Genomic DNA, 22,187 nt, shown 5'->3' on the forward strand with positions numbered 1-22,187 from the left:
AAGTAGGCATTACAGAGTAATTTTTCAGACTAGTTTCGTGTACAGATGCTCTATTCCAGAATAAACATCAGTTTATTTTAAATCATTTTTGCATGAGGACAATTAGAATAACAGTTATTTTAGGAATAAGTGACTTTCTCTGCAGTTCGTTTTCACATGTTGGCAGAACCACAGAGTACAGATTCCAGCTAGATAAGGAAGTTTCTATGTTGGAGTTTGAAAAGTGGTTCAGTCTGTACTGCTGAACAAAGTCCATGGCAGCAGAATACAACTTCTAAATTCTATAAATACTTGAACCACACTCTGGAACTTATTTTTACCATTTTTTTTTGTTTGTTTGCATTCCAAACAAAAGAACTAAAAGTTGTACTTAATACTTAGTCTATGTTATTGCTTTAGGTTAGTCACAGTTATAGGATCCTTATCTTTTGGGCATATTTAATGCATTTTTCTTTGTTTGTCTGTTTTTAATCTAAGTTGTTGCTCAGAGCACTAGTGACCCAGTTCTTTCCCCTGCTTGTTTACAGATGAGGTGAGTCTGTACAGAACAGATAAACTATGACTACTAAGAGATTATTTAATGCTATTTAATAATCCACATCAGCTGGCATGCTTGTGATGGTTTTATTACAGGCATCTGAAAAGTCCTGTTTCAAGTGGAATGTCTTAAATCTTTACTGCTTGTTATAGCCTGTGCTGTTTACTGATTCACATTGATTATTGTGGGTTCAAAAGTCAACCTTTCCATTAACACGACAAAATCCAAAGGTTTTGTGTTCTATTTTTGTTAGGGAGGGAAACCTTCTGCTCTGTAATTATGAAGCCTTTTGCACAGAGAAAGCAGCAGTTAAAGACAGATTATACTGATTACTGAACTGATCATTCTCTAGGCCATATTTCTACATTTAGGAGGAATCTGACTCAAAGATTGCCACAGATATTTAAATAAGGCCAGAATTTCTTTAATATCATAGGTTACAAACAATAGTAGAACTAGGGAACTTACCTGTTAGCCCTTGTTGAAGAATGCTTGGTTTGTGTTAAGTAATTTTCTCTAGATTTGTTAAAAACTTCTGGCAAGACTTGAATTGCTTCTCATATCACACCAGACTTCATCTTAGACTAGTTCTTCCAACCAATAAATGAAGACAGATCCCACAGTCTTGTGAAGATCTTGCTTTTTATATGTAAACCTCTGTTTTTTCTTGAGACTGCAGACAGCATGCGCTCTACCAACAGAGGTACTGATGAAAAGCATAACCATTTACCATCGCCAGCCTTCTGCTAGAGGTTACAGTTTTAGTGTACCTGCTTTTTGATCTGCTTACACAGCCCCTAATTCTGTAAACATGACTCAGATTACCATTAGCAGTTTAACTAGGAGGTCTTTACTTAACCTAGCACGTTTTAACTGAAGAAGAGGAAAAGCCCCTCAAGATGATCTCCAGACCAGTATAAAGGGACTGATCTCTAGGCAGAGGTTTGCTACTGAGGCACAGTGAAGCCAGAAGACACTATGTGTCTGTAATTACATCTTGGTTATTTCTTAAGAAGATAGATAAATAGTTATCCTTCACAGTTGGCTAGACATATAAGGAAGCATGGGAGACCTCTGCTACCATACTTAAAATATTAACCAAGGGGGCACCCTGATTGCATCCTGACCCCAATTTATGGTGAGTTTGCCCTACTCTGTGTTGTGATTCCTACAGGGGGGAAATCCACTGTAGGCATGCAGGTGGAAAGAGAGTTGCATGTAACTCCAGCCAGCATCTAGACTCCGGGGAGTGATTTTATCTTTCTCATCTTCATGTTATTTCTAGAATAGAATAGAAAAAATAGAATAGTTCCAGTTGGAAAGAACCTACAGCAATCATCTAGTCCAACTGTCTGATCACTTCAGGGCTGACCAGTAGTTAAAACATATTTTTAAGGGCATTGTCCAAATGCCTCTTAAACACTGACAGGCATGGGGCTTTGGCCATGGGGAATGGGGCATTGACCATTTCTAACTATTTACATAAAGCATCAGGAATTAACAGATGCATTTCCCTTACAGTAATTTTATTTACCCAACATCACATATTGCTGACCCTGGATAGGGTCCTAAATTCAGTTTAGAGGTAATAAATGGTCATGCTGCCGAATTCGTGTGCACTTATTACGAGAAGCTTACACCTGAACTTTAAAAAACTGTATCCAGATATGGAGGAAGTGTAAAGTCACATTATTAACAGCTTTTCCTGATATATCCCCTAAGCATATATAGATTGAGAAGTTCCTAGAGCCAATTAATCTGTCATGGCAGATCTGCTCAGTGTCCAATATGAGCTTCTAGACAGAGAAACAATACAAGGCAGATCCTACCGTAGAAAGTCAACATCCGTCAGAAGATGCCCTGAGCTGTGTCTGGGTACTTGAAACAGGAAAAGACTGTAGATATATTTCTGATGCATTTAAAAAGAGGCTTTTTCGGCTTCTATTTGCATCATTATAGCAAAAGTGTTGTGTTACTGAGGATCTTGCAGGGGAACTCAGGAGGTCTGGGTTGTGTTCTGTAATGAATGACAGAGCAACATGCAACTTTTCCCAGATCTAAATAGAGGTGATAATAAGAACTGTCTTTATAATGTACTATGCCAGACACATTGCTCTGAATCTGTATAGAAAACTAAATGGGTTAGGACCTGCTAAGAGCCTGTTGGTCCTTGTTTTTCCTTATTTACAAAAATAATAATAATAAAAAAAAATCAAGTATAACTTCTCAGTGAGTATGACTCAACAAGTTCTTTGTAAGGGACAGCATGATTGGAACATGGAAAAACTGTGTTAGAGGAGACCATGCAGTTGGGTACTTGTGTCAGACTTGTTTTGCAGAGGGTACGAGCTACCCCAGCCTTTCCCCAACAGCTAATTTTTCTGCTGCATGGCCAGCTGCAAGCTGCTGTGCTGTGCATCATGGTGCCTCACCCCCGCCTACCCTGTATCCTGCACCCTCAGATTGCCTGCTGCCTCGCTTGGAGAAGCAAAAAAAGTCCCTGAGCCTAAAAATAGGAAGTGAAGAGGGCAAGGACTGAACCCAGCATGAAACTGCCATCCTGGTTAGCTGGTGGAAGGGAATGAATAACGTGTGGTTGCTGATGTCTGATCACTACTTAAAATGGTTGCCAGTTCTGCTGCTGCTTAATAAAGTGTAAACATCTTTACACAAAAGCGCCATGGGTCACTGTTGTAAATATACCATCAGTATTTCATGTGATTATATTTTATTTAGCTGTTTGGCATTTCTTAAAGTACCAGTTTACAGTGATATATAATCAACATACTTAAGCAAATAATTCATAATCACAAAAATATCTCTAAAATACAGAATGCATGCAAATTATACAGTAAGACTTCAGAGCTGCTGTTCCTAAGGTACTTACTTTTTAATATATATGTTCATTGACTTAACTGAAGCCAGACATAAAGCTAAACCCACATGTATTGTTTTTTCTGATGTCAGTTATAAAACACCCCTCTCTGAATTATGGTAATTTCTCAAACAATTTAGTCACCAGTGAAGTCATTTAGCATTTGTGTAAATTCACAAAGGAACTTTAACTGCTTATTTTAGCATCATTAATACAGAATAAATATGAAATTAAAAGTTAGTTATTGAACTTTTATTTTGACCCAGTTAAACACTGTTTTTTGAATCTTCTAAATTACATAACCTTTTCCTCTGTGCTGTGAAATGTGCTGTGTGTTGTATCGTTACTTTTCTCAAGAAGAGTGACTTAGAATTTTTGCTAGTGTCCAGAAATCTCTGCAATTTTTTTACATCCTTTGTTGGTATTTTTGTCATGTCATTTTAACATCAGAACACAAAACACAAGAGGAACACTTGGCTTACATCAGTGCTGCCCTGACCTACTGAGCAGTAACAAAAAGTATGATTCATATGCACTATTATTAAGCAGTGTCCCTGTGTTCAAGGAGGGATCCCTTTTTTTACCCATATAAAGTAAATTCAAAGCAGAAGAAAGCAGTTCGGTGAGGACATGAGAGTTTTAATGTGTTTATTTTCCTATGTTATTGTTCATTGCAATTAAGTCCAACAAAAGGAACAGCACTGCAAATTATGCCTTTGGTACTATTCCTCTTTTGAAACTGGGTTGATATAATGACAGATAGCATGTGTTTGGGCTCTTCGTTTTGTTTTCCTTTTTACTAGAAATGCATGTAAACAAGCTCTATAAGGAAGACAGTCTTTTCCTACATGGAACAAAGAAATAAATTTAGAAAATAAAAAGAAAATATTAATAAAAAGAAAAAATATTTAATTTGAAAAGAAATGAAATGTCCACTGTTAGGTTCCATTTCTGTAAGACATACATGAAGACATTTCCATCTAGAAGAAGACAATGTCTAAAGCTTCATGAGTTCGTACTGTGGAACAGGAATTTACAGAAATTACAAAAACGTGACATAAGTATACTGACATGTTCTTCGCTGATGCACTCCAAAACTTTCTAGAGGAGTCTGCTGCTTGGTCTGCAGGTTTCTCCCAGTGGGGAATGATCTTTTTCTTGCTACAGGAGGCAAGGGTGCTTCCTGCACAGATGAGAAAGTGAAACAGTTTTGAGCAGTTGTGGCAGACCCTAGTTCTGCGCACTTTTCCAGAGCTAAATGTTTGTTGTTCTCATCCTTGATGCTTTTATATCTGCTTGGGTTAGCCTTCCCCACAGCTTTTTCTCTAGAGCATAGCAAGGTGTTCTCTTTCTTTATTCCTCACCCAGCACAACATACTGCCTTTTCAGCACTTCTTGCAATAGGGGAAGATTGTTACTCCCAGATTTATTCTCCTCCTGTGAAAGCATTTTTGCAACTCTTAAAATTAAAAATCAAGTTTTGATTATACTTTACTGTTTTGTCATTTTACTTTTACCCTTTATTTTACTTACTACTTAGGGGGTTTAACTTAACATTTGCAATATCAGTGCTGAAAGTTCCTGTTTTCTAGTATTTTTGAAGGAGTTGTCTAGCTAATATCGCATTAGAAACACTTAAGTCTTTGTAAAATAAATTTGTCAGTATTTACTGCATTGTCAGGCTGAAAAATTGGTACAGAATCTTAAGACAGACTGGTTCAAGTTGAGGGGAACATGGTAAATCAATTACCTATGGATTTCACAGGAAAACATCCCTGTCCTCACTGGGTGTTGCGTATTCTCTGACCAGGAATAGATTATGTGATAAGGTTTGCCACAAAATGCAAGGAAAAAAATCTCATTTAAGCAAGTAAAAAAAGTAATATCCTTTCATCAAAGTATTCTGAATTCATCAGTTTCACTGCACTTCTGTGGAATGGTTCTGAAGGGATGCCACAATGTTAACCATTTTAGTAAAGTACTTTCCAAACAAGTTCAAACAGTTGGTGGAAAATAAGCTGCAGTCTTAAATCCAGAAGTAATTGGAAGTGCTGATATTTTGGATATCTCTTTGGAATCATTGGCCTTTATCACTCTTGAAATGTTAAATGCAGAGAAACAAAGCTACCTGTTCAGTAGAGCTTGTGAAAATGTGCACTGCCCGGTTTATAGTGGGTACCACTGCAGATGTGTGTAGTTCCTAGTGCATTCGGGCTGGGCTGGGATGGAGGTAACCTTACCCATAGCAGCCCTCATAGTGCTGTGCTTTCTATTTGTAGCTAGAACAGTGTTCATAACACACCAATGCTTTGGCATAGCATCAGTGCTATGCCTCCAACCTCACCCCTGTCACTGCTGAAATGCTGGTAGGCTGGGGGTGGGCAATAGGTTGGCAACTGACCAAAGGGTTTTTCCATACCATACGATGTCATGCCCAGCAAAAGAAGCTAAGAGAAAGGAGGATATTTAGGTTTCTTCAAAGGCACTGACAACTTTACACATAGGTAAATTTTCCCATGCATAATCTTGGATTTGATTAAACAGTGATCAAACAGTATATTATGCTATAAATAAAATGTGAATTTTGTACATATGCTAGTTGTCCAAAAACTGACTCAGTCCACTCTGGTCTGACATATACAGTTAAGGTCATTACTCTTATCACAGAACCACAGAATGATTGAGCTTGGAAGGGACCTCTGCAGGTCATCTTGTCCAAACCCCCTGCTCAAGCAGGGCTACCCAGAGCCAGTTGCCCAGGACTGTGTCTAGATGATTTTTTTAATATCTCCAAGAATGGAGACTGCATGACCTCTCTGGGCAACCTGTTCCAGTGCTCAGTCACCCTCACAGTGAAAAAGTGTTTCCTGATGTTCAGATGGAGTCTCCTGTGTTTCAATTTGTGCCCATTGTCTCTGGTCCTGTCGCTGGGCACCACTGAAACCACCACCCGGCTCCATCCTCTGTGCACCCTCCCGTCAGGTGTTTCTATACCTGGATAAGATCCCCCTGAGCCTTCTCTTCTCCAGTTCTCCCAGCTCTGTCAGCCTTTCCTCATGGGAGAGATGCTCCATCCCTTACTGATCTTGGTGGCCCTTCATTGGACTCTCCCCAGTCTGTTCCTGTCTCTCTTGTACTGGGGAGCCCAGAACTGGAGCCAGCACTCCAGGTGTGGCCTCACCAGTGCTGAGCAGAGGGGAAGGATCACCTTCCTCGACCTGCTGGGAATGCTCTGCTGGATGCAGCCCAGGATACCATTAGCCAAGGGCGCATTGCTAATTCACGTCCAGGTTGGAGTCCAGCAGGACCTCTTCTGCCACATGCTGCTGTCCAGCTGGGGAGCCACCAGCAGGTACTGGTACCTGTGGCAGGTTGACCCTGGCTGAATGCCAGGTGCCCACCAAAACCGTTCTATCACTCCTCCCTCCTCAGCTGGATAGGGGAGAGAGAAAATAACAAAGGGCTCGTGGGTCGAGATAAGGACAGGGAGAGATCACTCACCAATTGCCATCATGGGCAAAACAGATTCAGCTTGGGGAAAATTAACTCAATTTATTACCAATCAGCCAGAGTAGGGTAATAAGAAATAAAACCAAATCTTGGAACACCTTCTGTCCACCCCTCCCTTCTTCCCGGGCACAACTTCGTTCCCAAATTCTCTATGAACTCCCCCAGCAGCACAGGGGGATAGGGAATGGGGTTTACGGTCAGTTTATCACATGTTATTTCTGCCGCTCCTTCCTCCTCAGGGGCAGGACTCATCACACTCTTCCCCTGCTCCAGTGTGGGGTGCCTCCTATGGGAGACAGTCCTCCATGAACTTCTCCAATGTGAGTCCTTCCCACGGGCTGCAGTTCTTCACAAACTGCTCCAGTGTGGGTCCCTTCCATGGCATGGAGTCCTTCAGGAGCACACTGCTCCAGTGTGGGTGCCCCACAGTGTCACCAAGTCCTGCCAGAAAACCTGCTCCATGGGCTCCTCTCTCCACAGATCCGCAGCTCCTGCCAGGAGCCTGCTCCAGCGTGGGCTTCCCATGGGGCCACAGCCTCCTTCGGGCATCCCCCTACCCCAGCATGGGGTCCTCCCCAGGCTGCAGGTGGAGATCTGCTCCCCCGTGGACCTCCCTGGGCTGCAGGGGGACAGCCTGCCTCACCAGGGTCTTCCCTACAGGCTGCAGGGGAATCTCTGCTCCGGCACCTGGAGCATCTCCTCCTCCTCCTTCTGCACTGACCTGGGGGTCTGCAGCGTTGTTTCTGTTACATGTTCTCACTCCTCTCCGGCTGCTATTTCTGTCTGTCCCAGAAACTTTTTTTTCCTTCTTAAATATGTTATCCCACAGGCACTACCACTATTGCCGATTGTCTTGGCCAGCAGTGAGTCCATCTTAGAGCTGGCTGGTATTGGCTCTGTTCGACATGGGGGAAGCTTCCAGCAGCTTCTCACAGAAGCCACCCCTGTAAGCCCCCTCGCTACCATAAACCTTGCCACACAAAGCCAATACAGTACCTGAGGACATTTCTCAGGTGCAGGACTTTGCACTTCCTCTTATTGAACTTCATGAGACTCCTGTCAGCTGGTTTCTCCAGCCTGTCTAGATCCTTCTGGATGGCAGCACGACTTTCTGGTTTATCAGCCACTTCTCCCAGTGTGGCATCATCTGCAAATGTGCTGAGGGTACACTCTGCCTCAACATCTAGGTCACTAATGAAGATGTTAAGCAGGACTGGACCCAGTATTGACCCCTGTGGTACACGACTAGTCACTGGCCTCCAACTAGACTTTGCACGGCTTATCACCACCCTCTGGACCTGGCCATTCAGCCAGTTTTCACCCCACCTCACTGTCTGCTTATCCAGCCCATAAATCAACAGCTCATCTATGAAGATCTTATGGGGGACAGTGTCAAAGGCCTTACTGAAGTCCAGGTAGACAATATCCACTGCTCTCCCCTCATCTAGCAGGCCAGTCATTTCTTCATCAAGTTGGTCAAGCATGACTTCTCCTTGGTGAAGCTGTGCTGACTACTTCTGATGATTTTCTCATCCTTAATGTGCCTGCAAGTGGTTTCCAGGATTAGCTGCTCCATCACCTTCCCATGGATGGAGGTGAGGCTGACCAACCTGTAGTTGCCTGGGTCCTCCTTTATGCCCTTCTTGAAGATGCAGATGACATTTGCTTTCCTCCAGTGTTTGGACATTTGTCTTAGTCACCATGATTGGTCAAATATTACCAAGAGTGGTCTTGCAATGACATCTGCCAGATCCCTGAGCACTTGTGGGTGCATCCCATCAGGCACCATGGTCCAGTTTGCTTAAGTATTCACAGACAGGATCCTCTTCTACCAAGGGCATGCCTTTCTTGCTGCAACCTTACCCCCTGGTGTCTGGACCTGGGATTCCTGAAGGCTGGTCTTGCTAGAGAAGACATTCGGTACTTCCCCCTTTTGGTTCAAGGTAGAGATAAGATTCATTTCCATGTGTCATGTGCTGTATCCTCATTTTAAAGTCCATCTTATGGTAGCATTTCAGCACTTACCATGGCAAGTTGTAATTACTACTAGTCTGTATTACGCTTATTTATTCTTCATACATCTTCTTATTTAGGTTTCAGCCAACCTAATCCTCAGTTCACTGTTGTTTACTTGATTGGTATGGAATTGTTTCAGTCTTCTGGTCCTTCCTTTTTCTCTTTTATACAGTATTCAAAAGGCAACTCTCACTTAGGCTCTTTGTTTTCTCTGTAAATTTCTGTAATGAGGCCAAGTTTAGCTCTGCTAATTCTGAACTTAGGTTTTAATAAATTCTTTTATCATGGGAAAGCTGATTGATTTCCTCACATCATGTGTAGTTGGCATCAGTGAATATGCCATGTACACTTGCTTGGTCACAATAGTTGGCATTAACGAATATGCCATTTACATTTGGTTTGGTTGACAACAGTGTAATCTTGTTGTGTGGAATTTTTGACAATTTTTTTTTTTGTTGTTATATAAATGAAGAGAGAATAATGTAAAATTTCTGGTAAAAATTTGCAGTGAGGCAGGAAAAGTAAATATATTAAGTGTCACTCCAAACAAACAAAATTAAAATCATCACATTTTCAGAGAAGATAGTGATGTTAAAGATCACCATTGGGATAAAGGCAAGATGGTGAATAGAGTTAGTAGCATGGAGTGAAGTTTATGGTTACTGGGGCAGGAGGAGAACCCAAAGGATAGGTGCGTTCATAGGTTGGAAGAAAAAGGTCCCCATTCCTCTTTGAAAATGCTGGCATGATAACTTGCAGGTCTCACACCAAGGATTTTAACAAATCCTTCATTTTGCAGTGCTACTATGTGACTGGAAAATAATATATTAAAAGTAATATATAGTAAAAAAAGTAATCTTGGTAACTGCAGGCCCATTCATTCAGTCTCAGAAGCATGTAAGAGTTTAGAAAAAATATTATATGAAAGGACATAGTGATAAATGAAGTGGAGAGTTAGACTCCCCTGTGTTTATAGCAACATTGTGCCAGGCTAGTCTGCTAGTTTTCTTTTATGAGATAAATGCAGTAAAATACATTATATGTCACATAATTAGTAACATAATAATGGAGGAGGATTAGTCCAAGAACTCGGATGTGGAAAGAGGCAGACTAAGGGGAATGAAGAGAAGTACTTCACTGATCCTAAAGGACTAGTTTGTGGAACACAAAATAACATGCCCAGGCAGAATGCACTGATGGAAGAAAACAGAGGAACATGGACACTCTGAAGTGGTAGTGAGGTAGCATATAGAAAGATGTGAATAGCTTTGAAGACTGCAGTGTGAAATACAGGGATATTTCCTAGAACAAGGTGAAAACTCTTAAGTTGTAGGCTAACAGCAAATCTTTAACTCTGTGGCAAGAGGCAGTCAGTTGGAAGTGAGAAGAAAAACTGTGTACCAGATAATCACTGAGGAATTACCATACATCAGAAGTATGTGCACGGTATATAGGGAGATAAGAAAACTGTTGGATGAGAATCTCATGAGACTTCTGCAGCTCTTCTCCATCCAACCCTGAGTAGATGTTTTCACAAAGGACAGAATCAAAGTGGCACCAATATAGAGAAGGACGGTGAAATTGGTGTGTAAGCTGCAAAGACTTTTGCACAAGGGTAGGTTTTCACACGTGTGAGTATACATTTCACAGCGAAGCACATAGGATTACTTGGAGAAACAAGATAAATTGATCCAGGCAGATGCTGTATTCATGGAGCTAAACTGCTTTTGCTGTCCAGGCCAGCCTAGACATCTCTACAGAGTACTGCGCTGTGCAGTGGTTGGCTTATTTAACCTTGAAAAATGAAGCCTGAGGGAGAATACTACTGCTTTCCATGAATTCATGATAGTGCAAACCCAAAGGAGGAGGAAATCCTGTTTAATCTGAAAGGCTTCCAGAAGAAGAAAAAATAGATATAAATTGGCCATGAATAAGTGCAAGCTGGAAACTAGGAGGCAGCTCTTAACTAGCAGAGGAGTGATGTTCTGAGGCAGCCTACTGCTTGGGAACAGCAGTACAAAAATACTCTTCTTTATACACGAATGTAAAGTTTTGTAAATCACCTGGTTTTATTAATTTATAGTTTGGTGTTGATGACTTAAGTTGAATACCCAGGTGCTAATTTCCTTCAAGTAATTGCTAGGTAATTGTCTTAGAGTTACAAAGGAATTGCTGTACCCTTTGATTAATAAACTGAGTAAATGATTGTCGGATGGGAACACTGTCAAAGATCTTTTTGGTCTTTAACAGAAGTGCATCTATTTCTCATCTTTTATTTTTTAACTTTTTATTTTCTCATTTTGTCAAGAAGAACCTTGTGAGTGATACACTATCACTGTAATTTTGAATTATTATATCACACACAAATTAACAAAGGCCTGCTACTTGAGTGACTTAAGTAAATTGTTATCACTTACTTAAATCATTTTGGTTCAAGACTGATCACCTTGAGAAGTGCCAGGAAGAAGCATTATGTTATAATCTCAGCATAGAACCACATGGCAGGTTACAAAGATTGTTTGAAAAGGGGTATTTAAAATCATATGATCTCTGTAAAAAGAGCTCTGAGCAATTGGTATCAAAAGGAACACATCCAATTTTTTTTTTTAATGTTTGAAGAGGGAAAAACTTATTCCAATATATAGTACATATTTTGCTTGGTAAAGTAATAGGTTCATTATTACAAAAGATTGCCTGCTACATTTAAAAATTAAGCAAAGTACAGAAGACATGAGGCAGTTAGGTCCAAGGAACAATTCATTTGGAACCTGCTTTTTTTGCATGTTTCCCTGACCACCTCAGGTATTATGGGGGAAAGGTCTATTCAGGGCCTGTGTTCCAAGTGTTTCTACTAAATTGCACTGCACTGTGTTTTAAGCTGCAAGTGCCAAAGTAGCCAGCATTTGTCAGAACAGTGTAGCTAAAATACAGTTCCTTCCAACATTTCAAAATATGGTCTGCCATTTGGTTTTTGTTTTATAATCCAGTTCTCATTTGTATTTTCTGCTCAAGATGCAAGATAACAATTACATGAAAATAATGTAGAAATGTTTCTTTGCCTCTTTTACATTTTCAGCCTTTTTTTGTCTAAAACCCTGTAATGCCAGTAAATACAATGAATTCTTAGCTGAGTGATTATTTCAGCCATATTGCTGTTTTACTTCTTCAATAAAAGTCAGTGTCCATGAAAGTTATTAATTTTTAGGAAATATTTGGGCTCTTTGCATTCTTTTGGTTGGAAAACTGTTGACATAGTGAGATATTTCTCTTTTTCAATAAACAAAAAATTATATTTCTTGAAACACAGGAAAAGGCTAGAAATTATAGTTTCTTTGGTTACAGATTCAAAATGCTTTCAAGCCAACATTCAGTCCAGAAGGTGCTAAAAACATGTTTCCAGGACTCAATCAGTCTGCTTTTGTGTTTTCATCCCTTCTTTGTTTCCGTCTCTAGCGTAACAGTCTGTCCTTGACATATACACAAGCCTTTAGAGAACAAAAGGTAGTAAAGCCTCTCCACCCAGAAGTGTGTTGTATTTTGCTTGTTGTAAGTCAAAGCATTTGCTCAAGTTTTAGGAAAAGTACTGCTGGTACTGTCTGACCTAGCTGGTGCTATTGGAGTTGTTTACACAGACACTTCTTGTGTTTATCCTTAATGGATGGCACCTATTGCACACATATTTCAGTTGTGTTTAACCCACTCCAGACAACGGCATTTGGTTTTAGCAGTGTCAGAATTTGGCAAACAGCAGCCTATATTAAGCTGTGTGTTAACCTCTTAATAATTGAATGGTTACGTGGCCATGGTTAGATTCCAGTTCCCAGCAGAAGGCTGATGAACCCCACATGAAATATGGAAAGTGCATTTTTTTCTTCAGATATTGAAATGCATCTCATAATTGCTTTTAGTCCAGTTGTTGTTCAGTTTCTCATTTTTATTCTTCCATTTCATGGTGAGATAACATTGTCTATCTGTCAAGACACAGACCCTGCCTTTATAAGGATATTTTTATAGTAAAGAGACTGCGTAAGAGTTTTCAATACCGTACATGTATTTATGTTGTAAACACAATGTCCAGGTATATGCCAAATCATTTGGTATACTTCCTTCACCACCCCATCTCCTGATTTTATATATATGAAATCAGTCTGCACAGTCCACGAGTTGCTATTACTAACAAGTCAATGGGCTGTTGGCTATTGTGCTGTAAAGTAAAGGAAAAATCATCAGCTACTGCAGGTGTTCAGTAGGTAAATTGAGCTTTTCTTTATAAGAACACTTTAATTTTTTAACAAAGTTTGCTTGTAGAACTGTTTCCTTGTGAGTGTGAAATCCTTGACTGCTCTTAGGCAACGGAAGAAATACTTACTTCCTTTTATCCAGCATTGCTATCTTTGATGGGGTATAATATTGCTACATGTTTGACAGTCTGAATACAGTAAGTGCCTCTTGCATTTGTATGCTTGCTTGATAAAATTTCTGGCCTTACTGAAACCAGAAGATAATGTCTCTCTCTATTTTATGGAGGAAAATCTCCACCCTCAGTTAAAAAACTGGTGTGTAATGTTGCATGGCAATTAGTCTGGGGAACAATATTAAACTGTAAATATTAAGTCTCTATATGGTCTTTTCAGATATGGATGTAATGGATACTAGACTGCAAAAAGTTTAAAGCTAGTTTTGTGGGTGACAGTGTTAAAGGGTCACTTCTTTTGGGTGAATATTAAATGTCCAAGGTATCTTTCCTGAGTCTCTGGAACAGTAACTGAGTGTATAATTTACTTCCAAACTGAAGATAGATATTTTTTCTCATTATTATTATTATTAAATTAATTTTGTTTAATTCCAACATGCATGTATTCATTTTTTCCCTGCAGATTTCATTTCTGGCCTCTGCTTACATGAGCCAACACCTCTCAGAGGAAAGCTGCTCTGCCCTTGCATCTGTTACCCATTACCTTTACCTCTGCCAGTTCAGCTGGATGCTTATTCAGGTTGGTCTCAGTCTTTTTTACCCTTTCCTCCAAAATTCCGTAAAAGTAACTGATACTTAGACTGTGTTTCTATTATATCATAGTGTGTGTATCTCTGCAATTCAATGCTACTAGAGAGGCAAAACATTACATGGTCTTTATTAAACCTAGAGTGTCACAGCTCTAAGGGTAAATATTCAAACCCTGTAAAGACTTTTTCCACTATTATCCATTACAACTGTGTAAGAATTTCCACATCTCACTTCATCCTGTAGAAGTTACTGTCTCAAAACACTGAAGAACTGTTTTTATTAGAGATAATAGATTTTCTAAGCATCTCTTATTTGGTCTTTAGAAACAGTCTCTTACAGATAAAATGTAAGTGTAAAATGCACTGTAATTCTTTGACTCAGTAGCATTTTAGTCATTGGACTTGTATAATATGACAAATATCCCTTCATAAGTTTGCATTAAAATAAGGAGTATATTTATTCATAAATATTGCCAGAATTTTCATAGAATTGTAGAATCATTCAGTTTGGAAAAGACCTTTAAGATGACTGAGTCCAACCGTTAACCCAGCACTGCCAAGTCCACCACTAAACCATGTCCCTAAACACCACCATCTACCCGTCTTTTAAACACCTCCAGGGATAGTGACTCCACCACTTCCCTGGGCAGCCTGTTCCAATCCTTGACAACCCTTTCAGTGAAGAAATTTTTCCTAATACCCAATCTAAACCTCCTCTGGAGGAGCTTGAGGCTGTTTCCTCTCATCCTATCACTTGCCTCTTGGGAGAAGAGACCGATCCCCACCTCACTACAACCCCCCTTCAGGTAATTGTAGAGAGCGATCAGGTCTCCCCTCAGCCTCCTCTTCTCCACACTAAACAACCCCAGTTCCCTCAGTGGCTCCTCTTACGTCTTGTTCTCTAGACCCTTTACCAGCTTCGTTGCTCTTTGGATGCATTATAGAACAGTAAATGGTGTAAAAACCAATTGAACTAATGTGGGAGATGATGAACAATGAAATTTGTTATGGAAAATTACCAGCTGTAAGTTAGTCAAAATAACAAGCTGTGAGGTTATTTGGAAAATACATTATCATGTCTTTGTCTAGAAACGTATATTTAGCACTAATGCATGAATTATGCCATTTATTTGTCTGTTATTTTAATAGGATTTGTCCATAGCACATTTATTATAGCATACAGCTTTCTATATGCAGCTTCATACATTACCATACAAATCCTTCAATAAGCAGGTTGTCAGACAAAACCAAGAATTGCAAGTTAGGCTATGTATCTAAATACAACTTTCTCTCCCAGTGACATCCATGTAGTATCTGGCATTTTCCTGGGATTATGTCAAGGTCACTTTCACTGAGAAACCTAGCAGCCTCTCTGACAGCTCCACTGTACTGGGTCTTAGCAAGCTACAAGTAGATGGTCTGTCATGTACACTGCTGCTGCAACTGCTTGTAAAAATGGAGCAGGGAGATCTAAACTGCTCTGTCTCTAGTGATACTAATAGTCTTTCTATTCTTGATGTTTTTCCTGAATTTATACAGTTAGCAAGATTAAATATTCTCTCCAGTGGATGTTACTTTCTACTGTCTCAATACAGAATTTTTTCTGCTGTACTCCCCCTTCTCATTGCTTGGCCTATGACTTTCTCTTAGGTTAACGAACCTAAATTATTTTGTGTGCTGTAGATTATATTCTTCTTCACAGGTGATCATTCACCTCATTCCTAAGTCACTTCAGATCTCTTGAACTTTTACTATTTTGGACAGACAAAGTAATGCTTTTAAGTTTCCATTTTACTGGGATATCTCATGTTTTGACTGCTCAGTGTTTGGTAGTGTTTCATCTTCCCATCCTACGTGTGCTTCATTATATTAAGTTGCAAAAGGATTCCCATTTCAAATGCTTGCCATCCCAAGACAAAAAATTGGATGACTGTTAACAGCTAGTCTTTTTTATGGCTGTAGCTGAAATCCATTGTTATTTTTGTTGGAGTAGACTTTGGCCAGGTCCTAAGAACTTACAAGTCCCTTTGCATTTATGGAGCCTCCAGCTTGTGTTAGTCGTGAAGACTCTTCATGCAAATCTGAAGGGACAAAAGTGCTTAAGAGGGAATCCGTTGTAACCTGCTGAGTGATGAGCTGACAAGAGCTGCCAGGACTAAAACTCAGAGTGTAGGGGATTGCTCCTTTTTGTAGGTGAAGGTCTTCAGCTGTGAATAATTCCTGAAGTTTGAAAGACACAAAAGGAAAAAAATCATCTGAAACATAGATCAACACAGCCTTCAGCCACAATTTACTCCACTTGACTGAGAATATTTCCTGAATTTATATTTCTCATTACAGAGTGAGGAAGCAATGCCAGGGCACTAAAGGAGTGCCAGGCTCATCTCTGTGCTTGAATTGGTCTCCATGACAATATTAGCAAACCTTGCGGATCCAAGGGAAAACCAGACTGATTTGGGAAGTCTAGATGCTATTGCTATCTAAATGGCAAATTTAAATGCCTGGAAAACGAATGTTTGTATTTCTCAGCATGGTATACTTAATACACATGATTTGATTTGGAAGGCAGAATTAATAATGTATTTATAATTAAATGGGACTTTAATACTTCTGAGTGGGGAAAAAGCAAAAATATGCGAACAGATTCTGTGTCACTCATGCAGTCACTCTGCCCTCTGTGAGGCTGTATAGCATAACGCGTATGCTTGATCACTAACTCATTTTATACAAATCTACTAGTGTCAGTCTTGATCACTGCATACAGAAGTGGGCGAATGTGATAATCAAGTGCAAGAATTGTGCAGATATGTGCAGATATGTGGAACTGAAACATCCAGAAAATCCAAACAATTTTAAGGTCGAAGGTTAAGATCTTCAAATTAAGATCAAAAGGTGGTGGAGCAACATTTCCAGGCAACAAAGGTCTATAGGAAAACACAAATTTAACAGTACAGTTGGACCTATACAGCTTCAGTTCCGCAGTCCAGATCAAAGATCTTCACTTTCTAGACTCTAGGAAAACTTCCTTACCTTTTTGTCCTAATCTTTCTGTCTTATGCATTTTGCTAGGTATAGTAGTTATAGTTAGCATTATATCATATTTTAATAGTAGTTACAACAACAAAATCTACAGCTTTGTATTCTAATTCTTTTTCAATTTTTAGCTTCTTGTATTTATAGGCTTACATTCAGTATCAGTATTTGTAGTACTTATGTAGCTACTACCCGCATATAGACTGAAATGCAGGAATGGAAAGGACCTCAGAGATTACCTGGTCCATTTTCAGAGTAGAACAAAGGCCACATCAAATCATCCTTGCTTGTCCGACTGTTCCTGTCCCTTTGTATTGCATTGTCTTGTTTCTTGGCTTTTAGAGAGAGAGTCTTGTAAGTTGCAGAATGTTGATAACATTACCCAGTTTTTTAAGGATGAGGCTTTTTTGACTGCAGAAGGAAAGGAGTAAGCAAGGTGCAAATGACTTTGTGCCAGCAGAGAGAGCTTAGCCTGAAATGTTTGCCTTACACTAATGTCTGAAATTCAGCAGTCTTCCTGCTGACAAATGTCCCTACACACAAATGTACACTGCTACAGAATAAGCCTGTGTTTTCAAGTGCAGTCGATGCTTTCTTCTTAGGAGCACACTCTAAGGATGCCTTTCTGTATTCTGTTGTCCTTCCCGTGACAAATCTATAGTATGACAACCATTTCTCAGGAAATATAATTTTCTTCTTTTAGCACTTTCTAACTTATTATAAAAAAAAAAAAAAGGTTACAAAAAAAAAGTTAAAAGCTGTATTTTGAGGAAAAAATTAAAATTGTGTAGTTCCCTATTACCAGTTCTGACACAGAGTAAAATTATGGGAAAAGGTGAACTCGTCATACTTTTTTGAGCCATTGCTACAGTGGAGTAAATCAACAGCAGAAGTGGCAGTTCAATAAGCAAACTAGAGTGAATATCATGAGCTTGCTGTCACCCATATCTGAATCCTCCTCCTTTGTGGATTTAATGGCACTTTAAATTTTCTATAAATTTATTGCAGACTTGTAAGACAAGTACTTATCTTACAATAAGTTTAATGCTTATTTTTAAGAATTATTTATGGACTGCTTAACAGCTTTGAAAAAGGAATTATATGAAAGCATGCAACCATTCTGAAAGTGAAAGCTGTGCCCATTCCTAAAAAGAAGGAAGAAGAAAAATGGAAGTTTTCCCACTGAGTTGGGAAAGACTTTATTTAAAGTATTTTGCAGCTAATATTTACTGGATATCCACAGATTATCACTAAAGATAAAGGAATGAATAAATAAAGAAATAAATAAAAGCACCCCAGTTTTGGGAAGGCAATTTAAATTGCCTCATTCTAAAAGAAAAAAGCTTCATTGAAGTTCTCATTGTCTCATTAGCATGTTATTTGAATTTGTAATTGTTTTGCATTCTACATCAGAACAATCACAACTTGTACATTTGTTCTTCCACCTGAGCAGCTGGGAAATGGACTGTACATTTTATTCTTCTGTAGAACTGGTTATTGTTGCAGCATGGCAACAGGAAAGGATTTGCTAAAATTAGCTCCACTATTTGTATTTAATTGATTAAATTTTGGAACATCAAAGGGGTCGAAGACAAGAAATTCTAATTATCAAGACAGAAATGTCACTGCGCAGGAAATGGTTCACTGTCCAAACCCACTTACATCTTTGCCGCAGCACTGGTGTTAACGTGTTCTTTGCTGATAAATGAGGTGAGATACATAAATATGGCTAAACAAACACAGAGCAAGGACATGAGGTACAGTTTCTTAGAAGGCAATCTCAGCTGGATGACTGAGAACAATGTTCACCAGATTGTCAGAATTAGTAGAACCAACTGAGCATAATGGCATAAATCAGTTCAAGAATTTTGCTGTCTGGAAATGCTGACAGTGAAGCACAGCCTAGTCAGGACTACAAGGGCATGTGATTTGAAGAATGTTTATTGGCGTAAGGTGACAAACAGAATCTTGACTGGGTTTCCAATCCCATATAAAAGTTAAGAGAGGAAAGGACTTTGTAAGAGAACAACCAAATCTCTCCACAAACTGTGAATTTTTTTTTTCAAATACCATTTTCATCTGTTTAATGTTTTCTTCCTGTGAATGTCTGACAATGGAATTAATAGTTTTTCTGTGTTCTTTCAACCTACACAAGACAGTTACAATTATATGGTAGGATATTCCTGTGTTCTTTTAAGGAAAACAAACTTTGCCTTTGTTCACATAGCACCAATCACCAAATGGAAATAAAAAAGGCCTTAATAATTATTATATAGTTAATATAATTACTACACTGGACATATTTATAAAATGTCATTCTCTAACGGAGCATTTAAAATGCTTACTAAACTAATAATTGTTTTTGAAAACAAGTCGTTAGCATATGCAATGTGCTTTATGATTCATGCTAGAAAGTATTGTATATGCATGCTATATAAATCATAGAAAAAAACCCTGTAATAATTAACTGATGACACTTACATAGGGAATCCACAAACCACTAATTAAGTACTTGATTGTGAAAATTCAGGCTGCCTGAACAAACTGGTAGACAAACCTTTGGCTGAGGGGAATCTGCAAAATTTTAAAAACACAGTTAATCACTTGGCAATTGTCTTGTCACTGTATATGGATTTTACCAAATCCTAACAATAAACAGCTGCAAATTAAGCATATAAATCAACATTATTTGATGATTTCCATGTGTAGACAATGGAGAGAGATGAGTATGATTGGATGAGGATCAATGAGTGCCTGAAGAGGTCTATCCTCTCTCCATTGGCTGTCAAGACAGGCTAGAGGCACAAGCTTGAATTAAATGCCCTCTAGACAGAACAAGACAAAACTAATCTCGCATTCACCCCATATAAAAGGCCAGAAATAATTATGTAACATGCAGAGCTGTAGCTGGTGTAATACGTTTGAAGTGGAGGAAGTGAAGAAATATTTTGCAAACCATATTTTTATTATGGATAATTTAAGTGTTTATTAGAAAGTAGTAACGTATGTAGATGTACATAAAAAATGCTCAGCACATAGGAAAGTGCTTCTACTATTAAGGTCTCAAAGAAAATGCAAAGATCCAAGCAAAACTCTAAGTATTTGTTTTACTTGAAGGGTTTCCTTACTCATAGTACCAGTTCTTTCAAGAGATTTCAGCTATTCCACTCCTTCATTTTGATTCATACATGATTTTAAATTCTTAGATATGCCATTAGATGATGAGCTGATCATAGGAAGACACAGATTGCTGTAGAGATGCATGTGAATTTACATTCACTTATTTACTTTTTTTTTTTAATCAAACTCTTATACAAATATTACACAGAATCACAGAACCATTGAAGTTGCAGGGGCATCCTGAGACTGTCTAGTCTAACACTCTGGCTCAAGCAAGGTCAGCTATGGCAGGTTGCCCAGGACCACCTTCAGTTAGTTTTTGGTTTTCTCTAAGGATAGAGACTCCACGACCTCTCTGGACAGTTTGGCCCACTGCTTGACCACCTCCACAGTAAAAAAGATCCTTCTTGTGTTCAGATGGAATTTCATGTATATTAATTTGTGACCATTGCCTCTTGTCCTGCCATTGGGCACCACTGAGGACAGTCTTGTTCCCTCTTCATCACTCCCTCCCATCAGGTGTTTACACACATGGATAAGGTCCCCCTGAGCCTCCTCTTCTCCAGGCTGAGCATTCCCAGCTCTCTCAGCCTCTCATTATAGGAGAGATGCTCCAGTCTAATAATCATCTTCATGGCCCTTTGCTGGACTTGCTCCATGTCTTTGCTGTACTGGTGAGCCCAGAACTGGACCACAGTCAGAACCGTTGGAAGGAGGTTAGTGCATTTCCTACAAGAAGATACACAGAGGTGAAAACAATAAGAAAAGATTCAGTACAGATCAGACTTAGCAATGTTATGTCTTTTCTGCAAAGGTATGGGAATCCAAGGAGAAAGCTACTTTTGCACCACAAAGCTATTTTTGTGCCGCAAAAAAGTGTTTTCTACTAAACAGGGTCTCTCTTCCTCTCTGATGGTCTAATTCCAAATCTAACAGTTAAATAAATAAGCATACTTCTTTTATGATCAGTCTCTTGATTACTTAAGAGAAGAAAATGAGAACAAAATATTTATGCTGAAAAATGTTTACATATACACATATGCTGGGACAGAAATATGCTGTATTATGACTTTCAGAGTGATTTGGTTTTGGGGATAGCTAATCATCCACCAAGTCTACTGATTAATATTCTTCATTATTCTTCAGGCTGTTAATTTCTGGTACGTCCTGGTGATGAATGATGAACATACAGAGCGGCGCTATCTGCTTTACTTCCTTTTGAGTTGGGGTCTTCCAGCTTTTGTTGTGATCCTACTTTTAATAATCCTGAGAGGAATCTATCATCACAGCACAGCACAGATTTATGGCCTTGTCTACAGTGATCTGTAAGTTTTCCTTTAAAAGAGCAAGAGCTATCTATTGTACTCTCTGTATTGTTTTATACTTAATTTGCCTGCATGTAGAGAAGGCGATATGCATACAGCCAAATAAGGGGTAGGGGGATTCCTCTTTTGGTAGAAATGAAGCAAGTATGTCACTCATATAAAATGCAGCACTTTCCGAGCAATTGGGCCTTGCTCCAGTTTCGCCACAGTTCCATCCTGGGCTGAGCATTGTCAGAGCCAAATCAAGCACGTCTGCTTTGTGGGTAAATTATTTATTCTTTTCTGAGACTCTGCAATTCCAGGGTAAAAGATAGAAATGGCTACTGCTGCAGAAGTGAGCAGAAGAGATGTTTTTCTTCCATTTCATTTCTGTATTTAAAAAAACACAACACCAAACCAAGCCTTAAAACCCCGTCTCTTAGATTATTAAATATATTCTCTGCTAAAAAATTTTATTACATTAACATGTCAAATATATTTCCTGAAGTCTTTCTCTTGGAATATTGAATATGTTATATTCCAAACTGTTCCCAGTTTGAGCATTGCTCTAATGACAATAATTAACACAGCTCTTTCAAAGCTATATATAACCTCAGAAAACTGTCCTAATTAAAACAATACATCTTCACAGAACTTGAGACATTTAACTGTGAAGATACATAGATAAATATTTCTGTTGTCCTTCCCTACCTCTTTTACTCTGGCCCCTTTTCTGGGAAAACTAATCTATGATAATAGCTATTCTAGAATATGAGGCTATTATGCT

At 39.0% G+C, this 22,187-nt stretch overlaps 1 protein-coding gene across 1 annotated transcript in view; it reads left to right on the forward strand.

Annotated features, from left to right (window-relative positions):
• Nucleotides 1-22,187, forward strand: part of ADGRV1 (adhesion G protein-coupled receptor V1) — a 284,803-nt gene that overhangs the window by 180,078 nt on the left and 82,538 nt on the right. Inside the window, exons 83-84 of the mRNA XM_075019382.1 lie at nt 13,817-13,933; nt 21,243-21,421. Of these exons, the coding sequence (XP_074875483.1) occupies nt 13,817-13,933; nt 21,243-21,421 (296 nt within the window). The remainder of the gene's footprint in view (nt 1-13,816; nt 13,934-21,242; nt 21,422-22,187) is intronic.

This window comes from Buteo buteo, chromosome Z, assembly GCF_964188355.1.
Source record: "Buteo buteo chromosome Z, bButBut1.hap1.1, whole genome shotgun sequence".
NCBI classification, from domain to species: Eukaryota; Metazoa; Chordata; class Aves; order Accipitriformes; family Accipitridae; genus Buteo; species Buteo buteo.